Below are 22,631 nucleotides of genomic sequence, written 5' to 3'. Positions count from 1 at the left end.
CAGGGGTTGTTACCACGAGCTATTGCAGACTTGAGCTTCTTGGAAATTAAATTTTCGAAAATTAGATTAGCAAATTTGTAGCTGCATTGCACATGCACACTGGTTCCTCTGTGACTGATGATGATCAGGTACACGTTAGTCAGTAGTCAGTCTGGCTTGCATCTTGATAGTATGCTCCCCAATCCATATTCGAAATTGCACAAACCCTCACTCCCTCTGGCTCCAGCAATGGTGATGTTGTAGAGGTCATTTCTTGGTAGGTGAAGTTCCTGTGCTTCATCGTAGTTGCCGTGGATCCGAGTCAGTCACTGTCAGCTACGATTGGGGAGGAGTCATCTGTTCGTAGATAGGTGTACATTCTTGGATCACTCTATAGGCCCATTGTGTTGGATTGAAATGCAATTGGTGAAACGGTATGTGACTTTAGTTAAATCTGTGGCACAAATAACTGTAATTGCCCTTATAAGGCTGCACAGAGTCAGAATACAACACTGACAGTCACACTGACATTAATTTCATTACCCCTTCTCTCTCCTGGCCTGAGATTGAAATAGATCTATACACAGAGTTCCAGAGTGAAGACAAATTCAGGTGCATCGTCTCTTTTGCAGCACAACAGCTCAAGCAGCCACGCCCCTCTCATATTCATTTTATCAACAGCAACTAACTCTGAACAGCAAGATGAAGAAAGCAGAAGAGGCAATGAGAATCAGATGGTTTCAATTCCTTCTTCTGTTGGCAAGCACTTCACTTCTCAAGGCTCAATCTAGAAGAAGGAGTAAGTTTCTTAGCTAAACCACTATTATAACATTGCAGTGCTAGATCTATAGCAGCCTTTCAAGATAGCTAGATTTAGAGCTAGATATAATTATTATAGCTAGATCTAGATATAGGTGTGCATCATATACTTGTAGTCAGTTTAGACTCTCAATGAAATTGCACGTATCAATTCACCAACTGCTAGATCTAAACATTTTATCAAATTCATGTTTAAACTAACTTTTACACAGATCTCACAGAGATTACCTATCGGTTCACCAACTGCGGAGCATCAAACCACGATGGCCCCAGGGTAAACACTGAGTGTGGTCGTTTATATGAACAGATAAACTCGCCAATTGTAACCGATCAAACCTTGTTTCAATTCGAGCAGCAAGATGGTCAATACGATGGAGGACAGGGATTTCGCTTACCAAGAAATGACCTCTACAACATCACCATTGCTGGAGCCAGAGGGGGTGAGGGTTTGTGCAATTTCAAGTATGGATTGGGTGGAGTGGTTGGCATGCAAGTTGAACTGACTACTGACTACGAGTACCTTATCTTGGTGGGACACAGAGGAACCAGTGTGTGTGATGTACCCGATAATGCAGACAATCCGATATGCCAACAACCAAGACCAAGAAACCTCACAGAAGCGGAGGTTTGCGAAGTTGATTGGAATAATTGGATAAATGAAGCACTCCCAGAAGGTAACAACGCAGCTCATTTAAATGGTGGTGGTGGTGGAGGTGGTGCTAGTATGATTTGGCCGAGGAGAAAAAACGATTCAGAATTCACTGATTTGCCGATTGCAATAGCCCCAGGAGGTGGAGGGGCCTCAGCTGTTTTGAATTACGAATCATTAGAACTTACACTCATGGGTCTACTCTCAAATATTCCATTTAATTATCCGAGTAATGGTACGAGTGAGGAGATCTATAGGTTTCACGTGAATGCTCACATCACTCGGTACAACTTAAACTGGCCAGTAGGAGCCAGGGGCACTAGGCCAGCTGACTCTTTCGTGACTACATCTGGATCAGGTGGAGGCTGGACTGCAGTGGAGGGATTTCCTTTGTTGGAAGTGGATGGAAAACTGTTGAGTCAACCAAACAACTTTGCACAAGGTGGCTTTGATTGTTCATCAAGTGTTCCAAGTAAATCCCGTGTATTCACTGGTGTATTCGGTGGCTATGGTGGTGGCGGAGGTGGGTGTGACTCCGGGGGAGCGGGAGGAGGCTACACAGGAGGGCACGTTGTTCGGAACTCAAATACCATACCAGGAAGTGGTGGAGATGACGGGATATTCAATAGGACCGAGTTACCTCTTGCAAGAATGCTGGGAAGGAATCACAATGATGATGATGGATACGTTGAGATAGTGTCCTCCAACTGTGAGTGTGCTGGACAGTGTGTGGTGTACCCTGAGGAGAAGCAGTTTGAGTGCTTGTGTCCGAATGATACTCTCCTGGCTGAGGACGGAAGAAGCTGTTACCAAGGTGAGGTATCAGTATTAAAAATGAGCATTTCTTATTATTATTTTACAGAAAGAGAAGTAGCAGTTGAAGAAGGAGAACTTATTTCCATTCCAGACAGCTATAATGTTCGAGAACTTCGCCTCACTGCAGCCATAGGACTGCTCAGTTTGAGTGTGGGTGTGTCTGTTGAGCCAGTCAGGGTGACAAAACGTCAGGTTGGAGACATGCCACAGGGGGAGAATTGCTTGATTGTCCTATTTGGAGAGAGTTTGGAACAAGTAGTAGTGTCGGAAAGCATCAGGTGAGATTATTGCATTTAGAAGATTGTCCGTTCACAACGATCGATGTACTGATATGTATGACCATTGTATACTGTGTGGTTATTGTCATTGTCATGCTATGTACACATTCATTAAGAATTGTGCTCTATGTTTCCCTTATGTATACCTCCATACTAGGTTCTTTGTATTGTGTGTGATAGCCAAACAATGTATTGACAACCTCACTCTACACCCACAACAAACAGAGGGTCTGGTACAATTGACACCCTCTCTGTAATCTCATTGGACGCTACTGGCAACATCACACAGAGAACAGACCCTGTGAGGCTACTGCAGAGTCCTGTGACAGTCACCATCGTGGTACTACTGAGCTATAGGGACTGTAGACTAGCTAACAACACGATTCCAGCTAACATCAGCATCATTACTCCAGATACAGGTTTGCATAAACATTATAGCATATCACACCTGGCAGGCTGATTTTGTTGGTTATTAACAGCTGTTATGTTATCTCCGAACCATTATCTTATAATCATATAGATGTGGACTTTCAGAACAGGAATATCTCTGCTGAATTGCTCAACAGTATAGCACGAACCACAACGGTGGAGCCTAGCAACAGTATAGCACGAACCACAACGATGGAGCCTAGCAACGATCGTGGATTCATTGCAAGTGCAGTGGTCGGATCAACACTGGGGGTAACTCTGCTGGTGGTTTTGACTGCCGTGATAATAGGTGTGGTCTACTACAAGGTCCAACAAAGAAGAAAAATGTACGTAAATGAACTACTGCATGAGTTAAATGGGCTACAACAAGACATGCAGTCAGTATGTTATGATAAAGAGTATTGCCTGTTGTATTTTGATATATTGGCATGCATTATACATGCAGAACACTACTCCATCTCTCTGAAGACAGACACCAAAACAACTATTTCTTGAAAACAGAGTCTTTACAGCTCAATTCTACATACTCAGAGTATCAAATGGTAAGCCACGCACATAGTCTACATTTCACTCTCTCACCCACCTTTACATCCCAAGTTTCCCCCACTGTTCTGTATTTCTTCCTCACTCTTTCCCATGTACTGTACACCATCCCACAAACACACACACACACACACACACACATTTTTGTATGGACTTCTTTGCTGGCATTGCGAATTAGTTGCTGATTTTTTGAGCTTCTTTATTGCAGACTCCCAGCCGTAGAGTACCCACTAATATTGAGGAGCCGGGATATGAGACGCTGCACATCGACCAATCAGAGGTTTATCGTAGTAGTTATAATAATAATTATGATGAGATTTTGTTGTTTAATATTGCTTGAGTATCATTAGTGAAGATATCTATCCCTCTTGTCTACATGGATGCATGCATGTTTTTGCCGTTTCCCTGACAATTTTTAGTACCTAATTACGTAATAAACTTTTGTGTGATTGTATAGTTTTTACCTTGTTTTATTTTTCAGGATGGTATTTTTCAGGATAATGCAGTTGATCTGGTTGTTGGGTCTCATTCCAGTGCCCTGTTCCAGCCTATACATGGAATCAAGACACCATCCGTGGATTTCTGTACCTATAACAGACAGCGATTCCACAACAATGTGCAGGTACTATTATACTATGCATGTAGTCACCACTCTGAACACTATAGTATAGCTCTAGGCAACTGTACAGTGAACCTCAGTGCATATATACTCACATATACAGCAATGGCAGTACCCTCGATCCAAACTAACCTACATGAGGGAACTAGGGGAAGGACAGTTTGGAAAAGTTCTTCTCATGGAAGCTAGAGTAAGTGTCATAGTATGTTTATATACACAGTGTTCTAGCAGTAGAAAATAGCCTCCATATTCTATATGGCATATTCTTCCTCCATCATAATCAGCGTTACATTTGTGTTTATTATTTCGAAAAGGACATAGCTGGCTACACGGGTAAGATTCCAGTGGCTGTGAAGACACTCACAAGTAGAGACTCTGCTGTTATACAAAAGTTTGTCGAGGAAGCTGAACTGATGAAGAAGTTTACCCACCCAAACATTGTCAGCTTGTTAGGTGAGATACTCCAATGTACTCTGTGTGCACGTCACATGATGCATATATACAGCTTTAAGAGTATAGAGATGACGAATTAAATGGTGAACTCTTGTATAAATTATATTAAAAAAGTTTGCCATGCACCTAATCGATGTGTGTGAGGTAGCTACTGCATTGGTATCTCCTAAATCTCCATTTAGGTTTCATTGGACAGAAGGAAGGTGAGGACAGTGCTCCTCTGATGATCCTGGAGTACATGCAGTATGGAGACCTCCATGGATTCCTAGTAGATAACAGGTTAAGATCAATTTCACAGCACTCCATAACACTTACCTGTATCAGTGTGGTAGCTATATATAGAGGTAACAGAAGCACCGTGAGTGCTGATGCCCCGCCCCAGTGTGTCAAAGCTACATAACATAAAGCTATACTATAGCTATTGCTAATACACACTCACAGATAATTATCATAACTTCGCTGCATCTGTATCATCAAGTGGTATAATCGCAGGGAAACTTGAAGAGTGGGAAATGATCGACCATGATTTATGCTAAAAAGGATGCCAAAAGTAGATCTATACAAAGTCTCTTGTATCGATTTTACCAAATTCAGCCAAATATACCATGGCCAAAATGACAAATTATGGCCCCAACAAAAATTTTAATTGAAACACATCCTTTGAAAGGTTCCTACCATTCAGAAATTGGATTACTGATACTAAAGATAGAAGATATTCAACTGCAAACCTCCCCCGGTGTAATAAATTATGTGCTCTGGCTTAAATTTGAATACGGAGTGCATGAAAACTGTGATCAAATTGCAGCCACCCTTATAGGCAGACCAACAGTAGCTGTACATGTAATAAAGGTGGCCTGCTATATAAAACAGGTTGAAACACGTGCTATAATTATGGAGACTGTGACCACAATAGACAGCTCTCTAGCTCTGTAATAGTGTAGTACATGTATATATACTTGCCTGTTTACCCTTCATACAGACCTGGTCCCAACAAGCCCTCACCCCTGAAGAAGCTGCATTTCTACACCTTTGCCTATGATGTGAGTATGAACAACTGCATGTAATGTATTACCGCTAATTTATCGGACACTTCTAATTACCCCGGACACTCTTCTGGGGAATTTTTGTTGTTCTAATACAACGGACAATCCGGTGCTTTACTATTACTAAATATCCGGACAATACCTTGAAAGTTGAGTTACGTTCATAGACGGCAACTAACTTGGAGTGCTTCAGTTGGAGTATAGCTAGTTTTAGATAGCTAGTGCAACTATTCAGTCGCACACTGTTCTACTAGCTCGCATGCAGGTGCTTGCTTGTTCTAATAATTCCGGACACTTAATCGCATGCTCTATACAAATCTGTTCTAATTATACCCGGACAGTTTCTAAAATAAGTATTTTTTGCTGTCCAGAACATAATTAGTTTATACGTATGAGTGTGCATGGTGTAGTTTTGACTGACTATACATATCGTGTTTCCTTGGTTGCAGGTTGCTCATGGTCTAGAGTTTCTGTCCCAGCACAAGTATGTGCACAGAGATGTGGCAGCGAGAAATTGTCTAGGTGAGTTACTGTAATTGGTTGGATTATAGGACGGACCAAAGCGTGAAAGTTGCCATGGAAACTATATTATTATGTGCGTATGCATTAGGAGATTTAGCTTGATGACTACAAGAAACAGTTTCAGAATAAAGTGTTTTCTCCCCCTTCTAGTTGGTTCTGGACTCCAGATCAAGATAGCTGACTTTGGTCTGGCACGAGGAGTGAACAACAAGGACTACTACAGAGTAGCTGGCAGTGCCGTGTTACCTGTGAGGTGGATGGCTCCCGAGAGTCTGCTCCTCGGAAAGTTCTCTTCAGCCTCTGACGTCTGGTGAGTGTAACTAATTATTAACTAGTAAGTGGGTTTCACGTAAAACATGGAGCATCTTTAGTACAGACTCAGCTATAATTATGTCCTCTTGAAGTATTGCAATATAATTTTTTTACAGGGCTTATGGCGTTATGATTTGGGAGATTCTAACGTTTGGGCAACAAGCTTTGCCTGATATGAGTACTCAAGATATCGTTGATGCAGCACAGAATGGACATCTTCAACACACCAGGTATATAGCTAGTGTATAGTGCTGTTACTAAGTTTTTTCCATGCACTGATGCCCAGTCTCTAGCTTTGTAGTAGCCATCGGAACAATTTTTATATCGCCCCTGCCGTTCCCTCCTTAGCTGTATATAGGTCATTCTTATCAGTTGATGTTTTTATTTTTGAAATGTTTGTTTAGTTATAATATTATCTCATACAGTGAGCAATTTACTAATAGACTATTAACTCTTAATTTATGTTCAGACCTCCGGGTTCCCCTGGTGATCTGTGGGAGCTTGTATCTGACTGTCACCAGTTGGAGGTGGATGAGAGGCCGTCATTTACTAAGATTATCGCCATGGAACTCTTCAACGTAGTCAACAAGAGACCACCACTCCCGAGTTTCGCTTCATTGACTGCCATACCAGAGAGTGAGCAGCCATCGCTATTTACAAACAGTGGACATCTATAGATAGACCTGACTGTATGTGTATGTGTGTGTGTGTGTGTGTGTGTGTGTGTGTGTGTGTGTGTGTGTGTGTGTGTGTGTGTGTGTGTGTGTGTGTGTGTGTGTGTGTGTGTGTGTGTGTGTGTGTGTGTGTGTGTGTGTGTGTGTGTGTGTGTGTGTGTGTGTGTGTGTGTGTGTGTGTGTGTGTGTGTGTGTGTGTGTGCGCATTTTATTCTCGCTCAATCATCTTTATTTTTTTGACTTGAAGGGATACAATACTCATATATATAGCTACAACATGCTAACTGAGTATTAATAGCATTATTAGAACACTGTAATAATTATTATGAATGTGGAAGGTTCGCACAAGTATAAAAACTACATATAAAAATTATCAAACAGAGTCGATTGTTTTCTCAAAATAGTCATAAAAATTCCGTGAAGGTGCAAATCAATTATCTAAACCTCTGATAAAACTATTCAAAATTACTATTCGAAAGTATCTTACCTTGCGACTGCAAATAATACTCAGGTTCTATCCATGCACAAGAAAAAAACTCAAAACTCTCCATCTACCTAAATATATAATTATAGCCGAAACACATCAATGACTGGTCACAAACAATCTCATCGACTCATGCATAGAGTAAGTTGCCGAACTCTGTCAGACATCAAGTGCGTCAGGTGAAAGGTATAGTCTCGCTGGGCGACATACTACAAACAACTGATTGAAGTGATATAATCCTAACCCCCTAACCTTAACCCTAACTCTAACCTAACCCTACAATAGCAATATCAGTTCATAGTATGGCCTGCGAGACTATAGGTAAAAGGTGTCGATCCCAGGCCGAGTTTTCGCTTTTATATCGGATAGGCAAACTACTAGATATTTATCAGACAGAACGTATAATCAAATAGCTGCCGGATGAGAACAGATCCGGATGTGCGAAACAAGCTGATTTTTCACCCGACAATATAATTATAGGTCTACCTATGAACAACATAACCTCCAAAAATGATAGCCCAATTCGCATGATATACACCAGCAATTATTTGTGGTTGTGTCTGATTATTACGGACACACGAACCCATGAATTACTGAAGAGGCAGAGCCACAATATTTAAGATGCTTTTGGTAGCTAATTAAAGTCTCCCCTATACAACATGTCACAAAACAAAAATCCCACCATGACTGCATACACAAATATCAGACAGTGGGGTGTTAGCCTCGAATCCACGCCGATCTTGACACACGTCATAATGTTTTACAGAGGAAATGTGTGTGCATGGAGAGATATATGGAAACTTGCAGAGAACAGTAGCTATTCAGCCAAGTCAAAAGCAAGCGATTTTAGCACTCCATACTAGTAGTAAATGATGCTAAAAGTACCCAGTGAAACTAGAAACTGAGTAGCATAGTCATACTAGAAGCAATGAGCCAGAAACTTAGATTAGTCACAAACATCGAGTTGTTGCACTTGCCTTTGTTTTTTTACTCCTGTTTTGATGTAGCAGGTATAGCAATCATAATATTGTTAAACTGCTACGACTCATTATACAAGAGAGACAGACAAGCAAAAATGGAAGTTTGGTAAAATGCTGACTCAGCAGGATCGACGATTTTAAGCGTATTCATGAGACTATTCATGACTAATGATGACTAACGGATGACTATATGACACATGTCCAGCCTCCTTTACGGCCTTCATAGAAAAGAAGTGGGAAGTGCGGCCTGGGATCGAGGCTACTCTGAGTGCTAGACTCGCAAGCCACTCCCTTTTCTCTGATTGGACGGGGGCGGGAGAAAAGGGACTGGTGACTCTGGGACACATTTTGTGTCTCTACCAGAATTTGGGTAGAGATTATTCATTGATTTTTCCACGTGATCCAAAAATTGCGTGAGGTTAAGTAGAATTGCGTAGCCGCAAAAGTGATCGCGGGCTTCTTAGCTACAGTTTTAAGAATGGATGCTAGTGCTAGAAAAGAGAAGATGATGGAGTAATAACATCATCAGGCATTCAGCTAGGATATAGTCATCTAAGACACCAGCAGAGATTAGCTTGTTTTAGTTTTACGTGATGAGAACTGGCAGCCGAAAGTCATTGGTTGCCTAAAGCTTTTAATAACCTGTACAATACAAGACAGATAATGGCAGACGGCAGCAGTTGAATTGAGAGTAGTCAGACTTGTACAAGCTGTCTTAAATCGCTGCCACTCCTCGGTTCAAAGAAGGACTGCCAAGATTTCTACGTTCATCAGCTGTTCCATGCTAATCCACAAGTTGTGGCACAACAGACACTGGTACAAGGATCTATAAAATCAAAAGGCTGGCTAGATAGATCTGTATACTTGTCTTCTGTCTGTCTTTAGCTTTTGACGCATCAGAATAAATTGGATAATTTGCACGTGACATTAATATTTAACCGCCCCCGTCCAATCAGAGAAAAGGGAGTGGCTTGCGAGTCTATCTGAGTGCAGCACTAGATCTAGTTTCGTGGACCATCGAATCTATCTTTCATAGTCTGGGTTAGCCTCGATTCCAGGCCGATTAAAGTATTTTAATGCGGCCTGGAATCGAGGCTAGGTCTGGGTCCATGAGACTACTCATGAGCTGCACCGCCCTGTCGTACCTCCTCTGTGCACACAAGACCTCATAATTATGAAGAATGCTTGTGTGTGAATGGTTTAGGGTCATATGGTAGACATATCTAGACTATATCTAGCAGATTCACAGGGCTCCCATCGACATCCACGCCCCCTCTTGAAAAGAAATCAGTGAAAGAAGCCTAAAATGAACTGGCTTCTATCCTTGCTACTGTTGGCAAGCACTCTATTCAGGGCCCAGGCTAGAAGGAGGGGTAAGTTTCTTAGCATTGCTTGCATATGGCTGATGCTCAGCTAGATCTAGCTGCTCAGAGTACTATCTCTCAACTGTATAGAGCTATCTCAGTGGAGCTAGCTATAGAGTTGAGTATATCTAGTCTACTCTCCAGCCAACTAACACTTTTAGAAGCCTGACTAAATTCAGTATGCATACCTAACCTTCACAGATCTCACAGAGATTACCTACCGGTTCACCAACTGCGGATCATCAAACCACGATGGCCCCAGGGTAGAGCCTGAGTGCGGTCGTTTTTACAAACAGATAAACTCACCAATTGTATCCGGTCAAACTTTGTTTGAATTTGATGATGAATACGATGGAGGACAGGGATTTCGCTTACCAAGAAATGACCTCTACAACATCACCATTGCTGGAGCCAGAGGAGGTGAGGGTTTGTGCAATTTCGAGTATGGATTGGGTGGAGTGGTTCGTATGCAAGTTGAACTGACTACTGACTACGAGTACCTTATCTTGGTGGGACACAGAGGAACCAGTGTGTGTGATGTACCCGATAATGCAGTCAACCCGATATGCCAACAACCAAGACCAAGAAATCTTGCAGAAGCGGAGGCTTGCAAAGTTGATTGGATAAATGAAACACTTGCAAAAGGCAGCAACGCAGATCTTTTCAATGGTGGTGGTGGTGGAGGTGGAGCTAGCATGATTTGGCCGAGGAGAAAAAATGATTCAGAATTCACTAATTTGCCGATTGTAGTAGCACCTGGAGGTGGAGGGGCCTCAGCTGTTTTGGGTTTTGAATCATTGAAAAGTGAACTTTCAAACTACTTACTGAATTATCCGAGTAATGGTACTAGTGAGGAGATCTATAGTTTTCATGTGAATGCTCATTTCGATCAATATTACTTAATCTGGCCAGTAGGTGGCAGGGGAATAAGACCCAATAGCATAGATCTAACCTCATCTGGAGCTGGTGGAGGCTGGAATTCAGTGTTGGGATTTGTTTTGTTGGAAGTGGATGGAAAACTATTGAGTCAAGCAGATGACTTTGCACAAGGTGGCTTTGATTGTTCATCAAGTATTCCAAGTGAATCTCGTGTGTTTTCTGATGTAGAGGGTGGCTATGGTGGTGGTGGAGGTGGGTGTGGCTCTGGAGGAGGGGGAGGAGGCTACACAGGAGGGCACGTTGTCGAGAAATTAAACACCATACCAGGAGGCGGTGGCGATGTTGGGGTATTCAATCTCACAGGGTTACCTGTTGTAAGAATGCTGGAGAGGGATCACAATGATGGTGATGGATATGTTGAGATAGTGTCCTCCAACTGTGAGTGTGTTGGACAGTGTGTGATGTACCCTGAGGAGAAGCAGTTTGAGTGCTTGTGTCCAAATGATACTCTCCTGGCTGAGGACGGAAGCAACTGTTACCGAGAAGGTATTAAAATTATTAAGATTCAAGATTCATTCCCATTTTTATTTCACAGAAAAAGAGCTAGCAGTTGAAGAAGGAGAACTTATTCCCATCCCAGACAGCTACAACGTTCGACAGCTTCACCTCACTGCAGCCATAGGACTGCTCAGTCTGAGTGTGGATGTGTCTGTTGAGCCGGTCAGGGTGACAAAACGTCAGGTTGGAGACACGCCACAGGGGGAGGATTGCTTGATTGTCCTGTTTGGAGAGAGTTTGGAACAAGTAGTAGTGTCGGAAAGCATCAGGTGAGATTATTGCATTTAGAAGATTGTCCGTTCACAATGATCGATGTACTGATATGTATGACCATTGTATATTGTGTGGTCATTGCCATTGCACACATTCATTAAGAATTGTGCTCTATGTTTCCCTTATGTATACCTCCATACTAGGTTCTTTGTATTATGTGTGATAGCCAAACAATGTATTGACAACCTCACTCTACACACACAACGAACAGAGAGTCTGGTACAATCAACACCCTCTCTGTAATCTCATTGGACGCTACTGGCAACATCACACAGAAAACAGACCCTGTGAGGCTACTGCAGAGTCCTGTGACGATCACCACCATGGTACTACTGAGCTATGGGGACTGTAGACTAGCAACAAACACAATTCAAGCTAATATCAGCATCATTACTCCAGATACAGGTGCTGCATTAAAGCTATAGCCATTAGCATATCCTGCACATGACACTTGTATGATAATTTTTAGTGTTTCTATATCGCTGGTTGGTGATTCCTTCGGCAACTTACTAAAAATACGCTCCTTAATAGCAGCTGTTATGATTATCTCTGAAACATTATCTTATAGATGTGGACTTTCAGATCAGGAATATCTCTACTAACTTGCTCAACAGTATAGCAAGAACCAAAGAGAGCGCAACAAAGCCTAGCAACGATCGTGGAGTGATTGGTGCAGTGGTCGGATCAATACTGGGGGTAACTCTGCTGGTGGTCTTGAGTGCCGTAATAATAGGTGTGGTCTACTACAAGATCCAACAAAGAAAAAATATGTACGTAAATAATTATATTGTGTGTTAAATGAGCTACAATGACATAGTCAGTATCTTATGAGTATTTTGTCACAATCCGTACTAGAATTGTCGTTACATGGTTTTTATGTCAATTTGCACTACTGCACAGAACATTTTCCAATCACCTCTCTAAAGACAGACACCAAAACAACCTTTACCTGAAAACAGAGTCTCTAGAGCTCAATTCTGCATACGTGAGGTATCAAAGGGTAAGCCACACACCCACACTTGTATGGACTTCATATTGCTACCATTGTGAATTAAATATTGTGAGCTTCTTCACCTGCAGACTCCCAGCCGCAGAGTAACCACTAATATTGGGGAGCCGGGATACGAAACGTTGCACATTGACCAATCAGAGGTGGTAGTTATTATTTGTAACGAGTGAGATTAAGGGGAAAACTGATTGTTTGAGTATCATTATTAAAGTATCATTATTAAAGTAACTATCTGGCCCTCTTGCCTGGATGCTCGTACCGTTTCCTTGACACTTTTTACATCTTATCAGTTACCCTTTGTGTGAATGTATATACCGTTTGATTTCTTACTTAGGATGGTGAAGCTGATCTGGTGGTTGGGTCTCATTCCAGTGCCCTGTTCCAGCCTATACATGGAATCAAGACGCCATCCGTGGATTTCTGTACCTATAACAGACAGCGATTCCACACCCATGTGCAGGTAATGTAGTCTTTATATAGTAGAGACAACAGTAAACCTCAGTGCATAAATTATACTCTCTCCACACACACACACATACACAGCAATGGCAGTACCCTCGATCCAAACTGACCTACATGAGAGAACTAGGGGAAGGACAGTTTGGAAAAGTTCTTCTCATGGAAGCTAGAGTAAGTGTCATAGTATGTTTATATACACAGTGTTCTAGCAGTGGATTATAATTTATAGCCTCCTTGAAATCTTATAGAAGGGCCCGGGCCTCATAATGACAGAATTACATTACAATAATTATTGTTTCACATAATTATAGGACATAGCTGGCTACACGGGTAAGATTCCAGTGGCTGTGAAGACACTCACCAGTAGAGACCCTGCTGTTATACAAAAGTTTGTCGAGGAAGCTGAACTGATGAAGAAGTTTACCCATCCAAACATTGTCAGCTTGTTAGGTGAGATGCTCTATGTACTCTGTGTGCACGTCACATGCATATACAGCCTGTCTATACGAGTATACCTCTATCCAATTAAATGTTGCTCAAACATTTGCTGCATGTTTTAGCTATTTTCACAAGCTTTCTTCATACAGTGTGAAGCGTTGTTTTCTTTGTTTTATTTGCACAGAATGATTGTACCTTCAAGTATTTGACATGAACGTAGCCCATAATCGATTAAAGCTAAATCTCCATTCAGGTTTCATTGGACAGAAGGAAGGTGAAGACAGTGCTCCTCTGATGATCCTGGAGTACATGCAGTATGGAGACCTCCATGGATTCTTAATAGATAACAGGTGAAGGTCAATATTGCACATCACTCCATAACACATATAGCTGTGGTAGCTACAGCTATTGTGCATAAAACTAGGTTATTATACTCATGCACGTGGGCTGTATTTAGCTGTGCAGCACGAGGGTATGACATCATTATTATAACCGATATTATCTGTGCATTCCTATAATTTATACATTGGATTACCTAATTTGATACCACAAATAACACTAAGTTTTAGGGGTAAAATCGCCTCCTTGGTATATGATATCGATATCAGCTGCATGTACTGGAAATATTATGTTCTTTTAATATGGTCTGCTAGTAGGCTATAATGCACCATAATGCCGACTTTCACTCTGGAATGCAATTCAAAATATTGATTCTAGACATTCAGGAAAATTTTGATACTAAAGTTACGGCTGTTGAGCTGCAACCCCCCCCCTCCGTTTAATCTGTTGAAAGATGTTCAACTGCAACCCTCTCCAGCTGTTTTAATAATGTGGTCTAGCTTTGAACAGAGGGAAAGCTGTTATAAAATAGCAGTCATGCACCATTGGGCAGACCAATAGTCACGGGCTATAACAAAGAGGTGACCTGCTAACAAGTGACTTAGGGGCCATTAATTTATTTTACAGAGTGACCACAATAGACAGCTCTCACTGACAGTCTGTCAATAGTGATTTCCCTTCATACATGCAGACCTGGTCCCAACAAGCCCTCACCCCTGAAGAAGCTGCATTTCTACACCTTTGCCTATGATGTGAGTATCAACCATAATTATGTGTTTTAACCGAATATTAATGTAGATTGTGAGTGTGTATTTTGACTGACCAATTTACATGTTTCCTTGGTTACAGGTTGCTCATGGTCTAGAGTTTCTGTCCCAGCACAAGTATGTGCACAGAGATGTGGCAGCGAGAAACTGTCTAGGTGAGTCATTTTTTAGGACAGACCAAAGCGTGAAAGTTGCCATTGAAGCTATAACTGTTTTGTGCGTATTAGGAGTTGTAGCTCGAGACTTGGCTATATATGCATGTATTAATGAACAGTTTCAGAATGAAAGTTTAACTGTTTTATCCCCCTTCTAGTTGGCTCTGGACTCCAGATCAAGATAGCTGACTTTGGTCTGGCACGAGGAGTGAACAACAAGGACTACTACAGAGTAGCTGGTAGTGCGGTGTTACCTGTGAGGTGGATGGCTCCTGAGAGCCTGCTCCTCGGAAAGTTCTCTTCAGCCTCTGACGTCTGGTGAGTATAATTATGCTAATACTAAGCCTTGGGTTCACAGTTATAGAGCATGCATCTTTAAAGCTATGTTAGAAACAAGTTGTTCTATATAACCAAGTTGTAATCGGTATGGCCTTAACGAATCATATTTGGAGTTGGAAACTATTGTTTCTTTTTGTTTCTAGGGCTTATGGTGTTATGATTTGGGAGATTCTAACGTTTGGGCAACAGGCTTTGCCTGATATGAGTACTCAAGATATTGTTGATGCAGCGCAGAATGGACGTCTTCACCACACCAGGTACAAACATTTAGTAGCTAGTAGCTACGTACTACTTACGTCAAATTATACTAGCTGTACTGATCGAGTGCTGATACTGCTGCCATGGACGCACTAATAGATGTGTAACCACGTCACTCATTCCCAGTCAGTATAACTGTGTAGTAGCCATCGCCGAGAACAATTCTATCTACATTTCTATTGCCCTTGCATGCTTTCCCTTATTAATGAAGCTACTGTTCTTTAATTTCTCATTTCTCTCTTCCTATGAAACCTATACCAAGGTTGGCATGCATAGAAGCCAAGCTAAGTGGTTGTTTTAGGTGCACCCACACCGTGCTTGTTGTATTCATATCTTCGTATACAGTGATCACAATAAGCAATTTTATAAATGTTGTTTGTCTATATTCAGACCTCTGGGTTCCCCTGGTGACCTGTGGGAACTTGTATCTGACTGTCACCAGTTGGAGGTGGATGAGAGGCCGTCATTCACTGAGATTATCGCCATGGAACTTTTCAACGTGGTCAAAAAGAGACCACCACTGCCAAGCTCCTCCTCATTGACTGCTATACCAGAGAGTGAGCAGCCATTGCTATTAACAAACAGTGGACAGTTATAGATAGACATGGCTGTATGTTTGTGTGCACGTGTGTTTGTGTGAGTAAATCATATATTCCTATGTTTTGAAGGGCTACAGCATACTGTTGACTAAGTAGTAAAACAACACACTGACAGCAATATAAAAAAGAACACTATGAATGGGGGGAATGTCAAAGGTTCGCACAAGTAAAAACCGCCTTCAATTAAAATTAAATGGATTCGATTGTTTTCTCAAAATAGTCATCAATATTGTCTTTTGAAAAATTCCTTAAGATTTCTTCAAACCCGATCCTGTCTGTGGGGTTGTTTTGGTGACAGCTGCACATGACCATGTGAATCTCCTCAGGGCAATTCTCAGGTCTACAGAGGAAGAAGAGGACATTTTATTGTGAGACCTCGCTGTATATATAAGGGTTATTACACACAGATAGAATTAAACAACCTTGCAGTATAGTGACCAAATACAGTGTTCTAAACAAAGATAGAAATGAAAGCAATAATAATTATGAACTGGTCACCGGGAGGAAAATTTTGCACAAGTAGCTGTGGTTACATATGCATGGTTACCTTTGATGGCACAGTGTTTTGGTCTCAGCCATTTCGATAAGTTCCTCGGTGGTCAAAGCATCCAGAGGTAGTTCTCCAAACGACACCACCTCCCAAAGCAGAACACCGAACGACCTGTTGTGTAAAGCATACTAAATGCACGACAAATTAATTTAGATGGAACCAATAGATGTAAACTGTACTTAGGATTTAACTGGTGTGTTATAAATCCAGATTTAGAGCCTTACCACCATTTCTTTCTTACCAAACATCTGAGGCAGTAGAAAAGATTCCATAAATCAGTGATTCTGGAGCCATCCATTTCACAGGTAGCACTGTCTTTCCTTCCACTCGATAGTAGTTCTTTGTCTGCACAGCTCGAGAGAGCCCAAAGTCAGCAATCTTGATGCTTAGGTCAGGACCCACTGGGAGGAGAGATGGTAGAGAGCGTGCTTACAGTAAACCACTATTGAACTAGCTAGCGATGGTAAAGATCATTAACTCAACAACCATTATTCGAGCGTTACTCTTGCACTAAACCTTACCTAGGCAGTTTCTAGCAGCCACATCCCTGTGCACATAGCCTTGTGAGCCCAGAAATGAGAGAGCTTCAGCAACCTGCATTCAACAATTTTAGATAAACGTACTGGTAGTTAATTAATAAAGCAATTATTGTCCTACGTAATAGATCTATAATAATTATTGGTTTCTCTCTTACGTCTCTCCCGATGCTAAAGAAGTGAGCTGGAGTTATAGTGGAAGGGTTATCGGGCTGGGGCCTGTAATAATTCACCAACATTCAAATTTCCATAAACCAATACAACAATTTACTGACTTGTTCTTTTTAAGGAATCCATGCAGGTCACCATACGGCATGTACTCCAGTATCATCAGGGGAGCACTGTCCTCGTTTACGTCATGGCTACTTACTCCTGCATAGTGAGTGTGTTGTGTAGATTGATACGGCGTGAATTGTTGAAAAGGTTGATGTTGAGAGGCAAAGGTCAAAGCATAAATCGTCTATATACCATGCAAAAACTAACCGGGATAAAACAAAAGCTCTCATGCACGCAGACTTCATTTAACTATACAGTAGAACCTAGATTATTCGGACACCTAGGCAGGCCGGATAACTGAACATGACGGATAATCGAATGGATCAACCACGCCTCGATCCGCCCACTTAGTTGATAAACAGCAGTGCAAATTTAGTGCACATGGGTGTCTGTGCATGCACGACCGTAAAAACTTATGTCTGTGTCCATGGTAACGGCTCTTCATTGCCCATACACATTCAGGGACAAGCCCATTTTGAGCCAAACCAAGATTCCGGAAAATCGAGGTTCTACAGTATATAAATTCATTGATCTTCATCCTATTTCTATTGACAATGTAGTGCACATCAAATGTCTTACCTAGTAAACTGACAATGTTTGGATGACAAAACTTCTTCATAAGGTTAGTCTCTTCAATGAACTTCTGGAGCATGTTAGGAGCACGAAATGAGAGGGTTTTCACAGCCACTGGGATCGCTCCCTGGAAGTTGGCTATACCCTGGAAGCATGAGGAGTAAGTTATAGAGTTTAAGACTGTGTTGTTCGCTTTGTGAATACATGTGGATGCTGTAAGTTAGAGTTAAAAGTACAAATGTGATCACAAGCATGCAGCTCAGCATTCACAGGCATATAATAATATTATGTACTCACTTTTGCTCTCATGAGAAGGACTTTTCCAAACTGTCCCTCTCCCAACTCCCTCAGGTAGATGAGGTTCCCTCGAGGGTACTCCCATAGCTGCATCAGTATACACACAGACAGTTATATGACAGTACATTCTTTATGGTGCTACCATGTCTCCTATATGACCTACCTGTCCCAGGTCTCCCACCCTGTGCTTGTTGTAGGAGGTGAAGTCATGAACGGGAGCAGTCACTCCAAATTTTGTGTGAAAGTTTCGTGCAGACGCAGTGATTGCATTGTACTGCATGGGTAACAAAAAATTAATGCTGCATGAGACGCAATAGTTATATTATAATAATGAACAGATGAAAGATTGTGTATACTGATTATTAATGGTATAATACGGGTGAAAGAAAGGATACAAGCGGACATACATCAGTTGTGGTTCTTCTGTTGGAAGAATCGTCAAAATCAGAGAAGCTGATAATCTCGTAGTCGTGTTGATCGAGTTTCTTAGGGGGGCAGGCCCGAATATATTGGTTAGGCACAAACGGGTCATTTGGTGGAACCTACAGAAGAAAGAATAGTTACATGAAGTTTTAAAATTATAAGCACTGCATGTTCCATAACAAGTCTTTCCCATAACCTCAATACACTTACTGAGAATGCGTGGTAGTAAGCGTTTGGAATCATGCTCCCTGCGCTGGCATCAAGGTGTGGCGGTGGTTGTAACTCTATCACTAGTTTTCTACGAGGGAATTTTCAAATAATAACTTGGACTATATACTATTGTGTTTGTTAAGAACTCACCCACTTCTTGACCGTTTCCAAGTGTATCTGACAATCACTATAAGAGTCACACAGATTAGTACAATAAAGAACAACACACTGATGCCAATCAGGGACCACACAACCTCCGAAAACTCTCCAAACACTTTAGTTGCAGATTCAGTAGCTGTTGTCGTATCTTGTCCTGTTGATGCAGCGGTTGTATCTAGTCCAAATACTGTTTGAGCGAGAGAAATGAGCTCATTGTCGCTATAGTCTTGTACCAGTGAAATTGCAGAAACAGGCACTGGAGACGAATATAAGCTAATTGCCAGGAAATGTAAGGGTGCATGTGTGTATGCAGAGATCACTGTACACCTATAGCGGCATAATATTATAATGGTGAACAAACCATACAGTGTCATTATGGTACACTATGCAGACAATTGTAACCCATTATGCCAAAAGGAGGTCTTACGTGAGGAAACATTCTGAGTGCTGATGGTGAGATTAACTTGCTCCATCAGCAGCTGACAGTGTCCCTCGCTCACTAGTACACCTCCTGTTACCGTGACTGCCCGGGGGAGGTACTTGTGATAGGCAGACTGAGAGTAGGTGCTAGCAGCATCAGAGTGGAGCACTGAGAGGTGGTCAAGGTTACTGCTTGTTCTGGAGTGACAGATAATAATTTTAGATTTCTTGCATAGGAAATAATTTATTGAAATACAAACTGTACATGTATATAGCCTGTCTTACAAGAATGTAAAAATAGTATAGTCTATAATTATAATAGAACAGGTACATGCAGCTTATAGATTAATCTCTTATGAAGGGCATATATTTGTACACACGTATATACAGCCTATAGATTAATTTTTATGATGTGTATTTGTATTTGTACCTGTCAGTGAGTACATTGGTGGCCAAGGCAGGCTTTGAATCAGCTCCAAAGAACACTAAGGTACAGGATGTTGTGTTATCGTTCATTGAGGCAGCCCCGCTCATTGCAAACAGACTGATAGCCTGAGGCAAGTAGACAGGTGTGAAGGTTATGCCTTTGATGAGAACAGCTGCTTCCGAGGAGGCGTTAAAATCCAATACAATGTCTGCAATAAAAACAAGACCATAATAGGTTGCTTAACTTACTACACCTATTGTATCACGGTTGTTCCATGAGTTATGCATATAAGTACAGATTAACAAGCATGCATTGTTTCCTATCATACCGGCAGGGAAATATTATCATGCAAACAAATATCACCTTTTGCACAATCGAATCCATTGAGGGCTAATACCGTTTCATTATTAGGACAAAAACATTCAAAAGTGTCGGCAACTTCATTGATAATGCACATCTCACCACATCCACAGTCTCTCAACACAAACTCTACAAATCCATCGTCAAACTTGTTCAAAGAAACACTAATTGTCTCCACTGTTTCTTTCTTGTCTTGATAATCACTGGTAATGCTACCAACTCTATAGTAGAAACCACCTTGTCCTGGTAACGAGTGGTCCGCTCCTGTTGACCTCCCCCCAGAGAAACCACCACCACTTCCCCCACCCCCACATTGCCCACCACCTCCACCAAAACCACCGTAAATATCTGTAGAGTCTATATATGTCAACAAATCAAAGAGCTGTCTTGAACAATCAAAGCCACCTTCAGCAAAATTTTCTTCAGCATTTAGATAACCTCCGTCAACATCACCAGAATTCCGAGTAGTGAAGTACCCCCCACCAGCACCCCCCCTGAAGCTAGACTGCTCGTAAACATATCCTCTTCTTCCTAGACCGCCCGAATCTTCAGGGTCATACAGTGAATATTTAGCATTCATAAAAAACTCGTACTGTTCCATATCTGTTAAACTGTCAGGAAATGTTGCTTGTATTTGATTGGTCACATTGTACACAGCTAAACATGCACTTCCTCCGCCCCCTGGGGCCACTAAAAGAGGAAACTGTGCTGGTATTGGTCCGTCCGAAGTGTGATTAATCAATCGGATCAAACTAGCCCCTCCTCCGCCACCACCTCCTATATTCGCGTACACAAAATCAGCTCTGTCGTCTGGAACAGTCAGTAAAAGTCTAGAGTACCAAGTTTCGTTGCACACAGCGGATTCAGTTTCGTTTAATGGTGGATTCTGACACAATGTACCAGCGCCCACAAAATCCTCGCTTTCACATGGACTTCTTCCTTTTTGACCGACAAGTATCAAAAGCTCTTCACCGGCTACAAAGTTCAATTCCCCTCTCCACAGCAAGCCTTTACCTTTGTCAATGTTACATATTCCCCTTCCTCCAGAAGCACCAGCTACGGTCACATTGTAACGGCCAGTTGTGGGAATTCTGAATCCTTGTCCCCCTGCGAAATATTCTCCACTGGAGTGCAATTTATTGTAGAAAAAGAAGTTGTCTGGATTTGCGAGAATCGAGGTGTTAGTGTACTCGCCTAGACACATCTCATACGTAGGACCTATTCGACCACCGTGACCACAGGTGGTGAATTTGTATCGAATGGTTGACAGACCTAGAATGGAACAGAACAAAACAGCAAAATAATTTACACGCTAGCTAATCTAGTGTTACTGTCTATAGTATGAACATATCTGTGGTATATTTCAATACAAGGCTCTTCAACACATTTTGACTAGTGTCTACTCACTTATAGGTTCTCCTCTAGACTTGACTATCACTGTTATAAGGAGAAGTAATACTAGTGACATATTGCTGATTGCAGTCATCTTCAGAGCTCAGCTTAGAGCTAGTATATAGCTAGTAGGACAAATTGTCACTAGAATCAAATTCATGGTCATGTGCAAGTGCAGGGTATGCAAAAAAAGGGGAGGACCTCGATTGTGCAAGAATTAATGTTGCCCGAATAAACGCCGCCAATAATTGCCTTTTGGCTGCCTTTACCAGAAGAAGAATGATTCTGGATTCTGGCTCATTTTTCACATCACTTTTTTTGGGTGAGTTATAATTATATAAATTGCACACCACGTTTACAACATTAGTTCTTAGTAGGGCAGTTATTTTGTTGACTGTTGTTGTTCGTGCATGTCATCGAGATGATGTGTTCCTCATTCTCAGGTACCACTGCGGAGGACTTCTCTATTGTGGATGTGGCCTTGTACTCTGCCTAGCCTCCTCTCTGCTCACCATTCCTGTCGTCCCTTATCTATGATGTGACATGTGACATCCTCCCCAGCACAGTTTGAAACCTCAACAGAGTGACCAAACACCAAACAGACACTCAGACAACCACTGTATTCACAACACCCTATTGCTGGCACTTGCAACCTTGACCAGGCATGCTGCCACATTTGTAATGGGAATTTTTGGTAGTACAATAAAATGTGATAATAACGGTTCTGCAGGAGTGAATCAAGACTGTTGCAGTGGAGATGAGACCAGAGTAGGTGTCATATTTTAAAGATAAGGCGCATTTCTTAGACACTGCATTAACACTTAACATGAGCTCTCGTTGGATTTTTCCACTTTTTTGGTCTTTGGTTTCTGCATGTATATCTTAGAGCAGGTTATTTTCATATGGTCCAAATTTTTGTATTTTTCGTATTAAAGCATTAAATGTAATTAAAATGCGAAATTATTAATGTT

The 22,631-nt window shown here is 41.6% G+C and overlaps 3 protein-coding genes across 3 annotated transcripts; 2 read left to right on the top strand and 1 right to left on the bottom strand.

The window, feature by feature from the left end:
* Positions 1 to 472: 472 nt before the first annotated feature.
* On the top strand, positions 473 to 7,203 carry LOC135347439 (ALK tyrosine kinase receptor-like). The gene is made up of 16 exons (XM_064545441.1): positions 473 to 778; positions 1,011 to 2,261; positions 2,310 to 2,541; positions 2,767 to 2,960; positions 3,062 to 3,296; positions 3,416 to 3,512; positions 3,722 to 3,793; positions 3,995 to 4,135; positions 4,236 to 4,322; positions 4,447 to 4,585; positions 4,768 to 4,864; positions 5,565 to 5,625; positions 6,078 to 6,150; positions 6,301 to 6,460; positions 6,579 to 6,692; positions 6,932 to 7,203. Exons 1-16 carry the CDS (start codon positions 682 to 684, stop codon positions 7,137 to 7,139), a joined length of 3,258 nt encoding a protein of 1,085 aa, XP_064401511.1. The 5' UTR covers positions 473 to 681; the 3' UTR covers positions 7,140 to 7,203.
* A 2,560-nt stretch (positions 7,204 to 9,763) lies between these two features.
* LOC135347442 (uncharacterized) lies at positions 9,764 to 16,036 on the top strand. Its single transcript, XM_064545446.1, has 16 exons — positions 9,764 to 9,973; positions 10,166 to 11,389; positions 11,439 to 11,670; positions 11,886 to 12,079; positions 12,243 to 12,444; positions 12,575 to 12,674; positions 12,755 to 12,826; positions 13,018 to 13,143; positions 13,227 to 13,313; positions 13,454 to 13,592; positions 13,834 to 13,930; positions 14,611 to 14,671; positions 14,769 to 14,841; positions 15,000 to 15,159; positions 15,324 to 15,437; positions 15,829 to 16,036. The coding sequence occupies exons 1-16, from the start codon at positions 9,907 to 9,909 to the stop codon at positions 16,034 to 16,036; spliced, it is 3,156 nt and encodes a 1,051-aa protein (XP_064401516.1). The 5' UTR covers positions 9,764 to 9,906.
* Positions 16,026 to 21,821, bottom strand: LOC135347440 (ALK tyrosine kinase receptor-like). Its single transcript, XM_064545442.1, has 16 exons — positions 21,676 to 21,821; positions 20,272 to 21,540; positions 19,912 to 20,116; positions 19,489 to 19,679; positions 19,053 to 19,317; positions 18,903 to 18,990; positions 18,677 to 18,811; positions 18,433 to 18,543; positions 18,270 to 18,356; positions 17,979 to 18,117; positions 17,399 to 17,495; positions 17,282 to 17,342; positions 17,109 to 17,181; positions 16,829 to 16,988; positions 16,585 to 16,698; positions 16,026 to 16,377 (listed from the first exon to the last, which is right to left on the bottom strand). Exons 1-16 carry the CDS (start codon positions 21,752 to 21,754, stop codon positions 16,227 to 16,229), a joined length of 3,225 nt encoding a protein of 1,074 aa, XP_064401512.1. The 5' UTR covers positions 21,755 to 21,821; the 3' UTR covers positions 16,026 to 16,226.
* Between the last annotated feature and the right edge of the window lie 810 nt (positions 21,822 to 22,631).

This window comes from Halichondria panicea, chromosome 14 (assembly GCF_963675165.1).
Source record: "Halichondria panicea chromosome 14, odHalPani1.1, whole genome shotgun sequence".
In the NCBI taxonomy this organism is placed as follows: domain Eukaryota; kingdom Metazoa; phylum Porifera; class Demospongiae; order Suberitida; family Halichondriidae; genus Halichondria; species Halichondria panicea.
This window is presented reverse-complemented; position numbering and strand designations above follow the sequence as displayed.

Excerpts from the sequence above, each read along its gene's own strand:
- LOC135347439 (XM_064545441.1), top strand. The coding sequence starts at position 682 with ATGAAGAAAGCAGAAGAGGCAATGAGAATCAGATGGTTTCAATTCCTT. Across the intron at positions 4,136-4,235 it reads GATTCCACAACAATGTGCAG|CAATGGCAGTACCCTCGATC; the intron begins GTACTATTATAC and ends TCACATATACAG. Across the intron at positions 4,323-4,446 it reads TTCTTCTCATGGAAGCTAGA|GACATAGCTGGCTACACGGG; the intron begins GTAAGTGTCATA and ends TATTTCGAAAAG.
- LOC135347442 (XM_064545446.1), top strand. The coding sequence starts at position 9,907 with ATGAACTGGCTTCTATCCTTGCTACTGTTGGCAAGCACTCTATTCAGG. Across the intron at positions 12,080-12,242 it reads CATCATTACTCCAGATACAG|ATGTGGACTTTCAGATCAGG; the intron begins GTGCTGCATTAA and ends ATTATCTTATAG. Across the intron at positions 13,314-13,453 it reads TTCTTCTCATGGAAGCTAGA|GACATAGCTGGCTACACGGG; the intron begins GTAAGTGTCATA and ends ACATAATTATAG.
- LOC135347440 (XM_064545442.1), bottom strand. The coding sequence starts at position 21,754 with ATGACTGCAATCAGCAATATGTCACTAGTATTACTTCTCCTTATAACA. Across the intron at positions 18,544-18,676 it reads ACAGAAGAACCACAACTGAT|TACAATGCAATCACTGCGTC; the intron begins GTATGTCCGCTT and ends TTACCCATGCAG. Across the intron at positions 16,989-17,108 it reads GGCTGCTAGAAACTGCCTAG|TGGGTCCTGACCTAAGCATC; the intron begins GTAAGGTTTAGT and ends CTCTCCTCCCAG.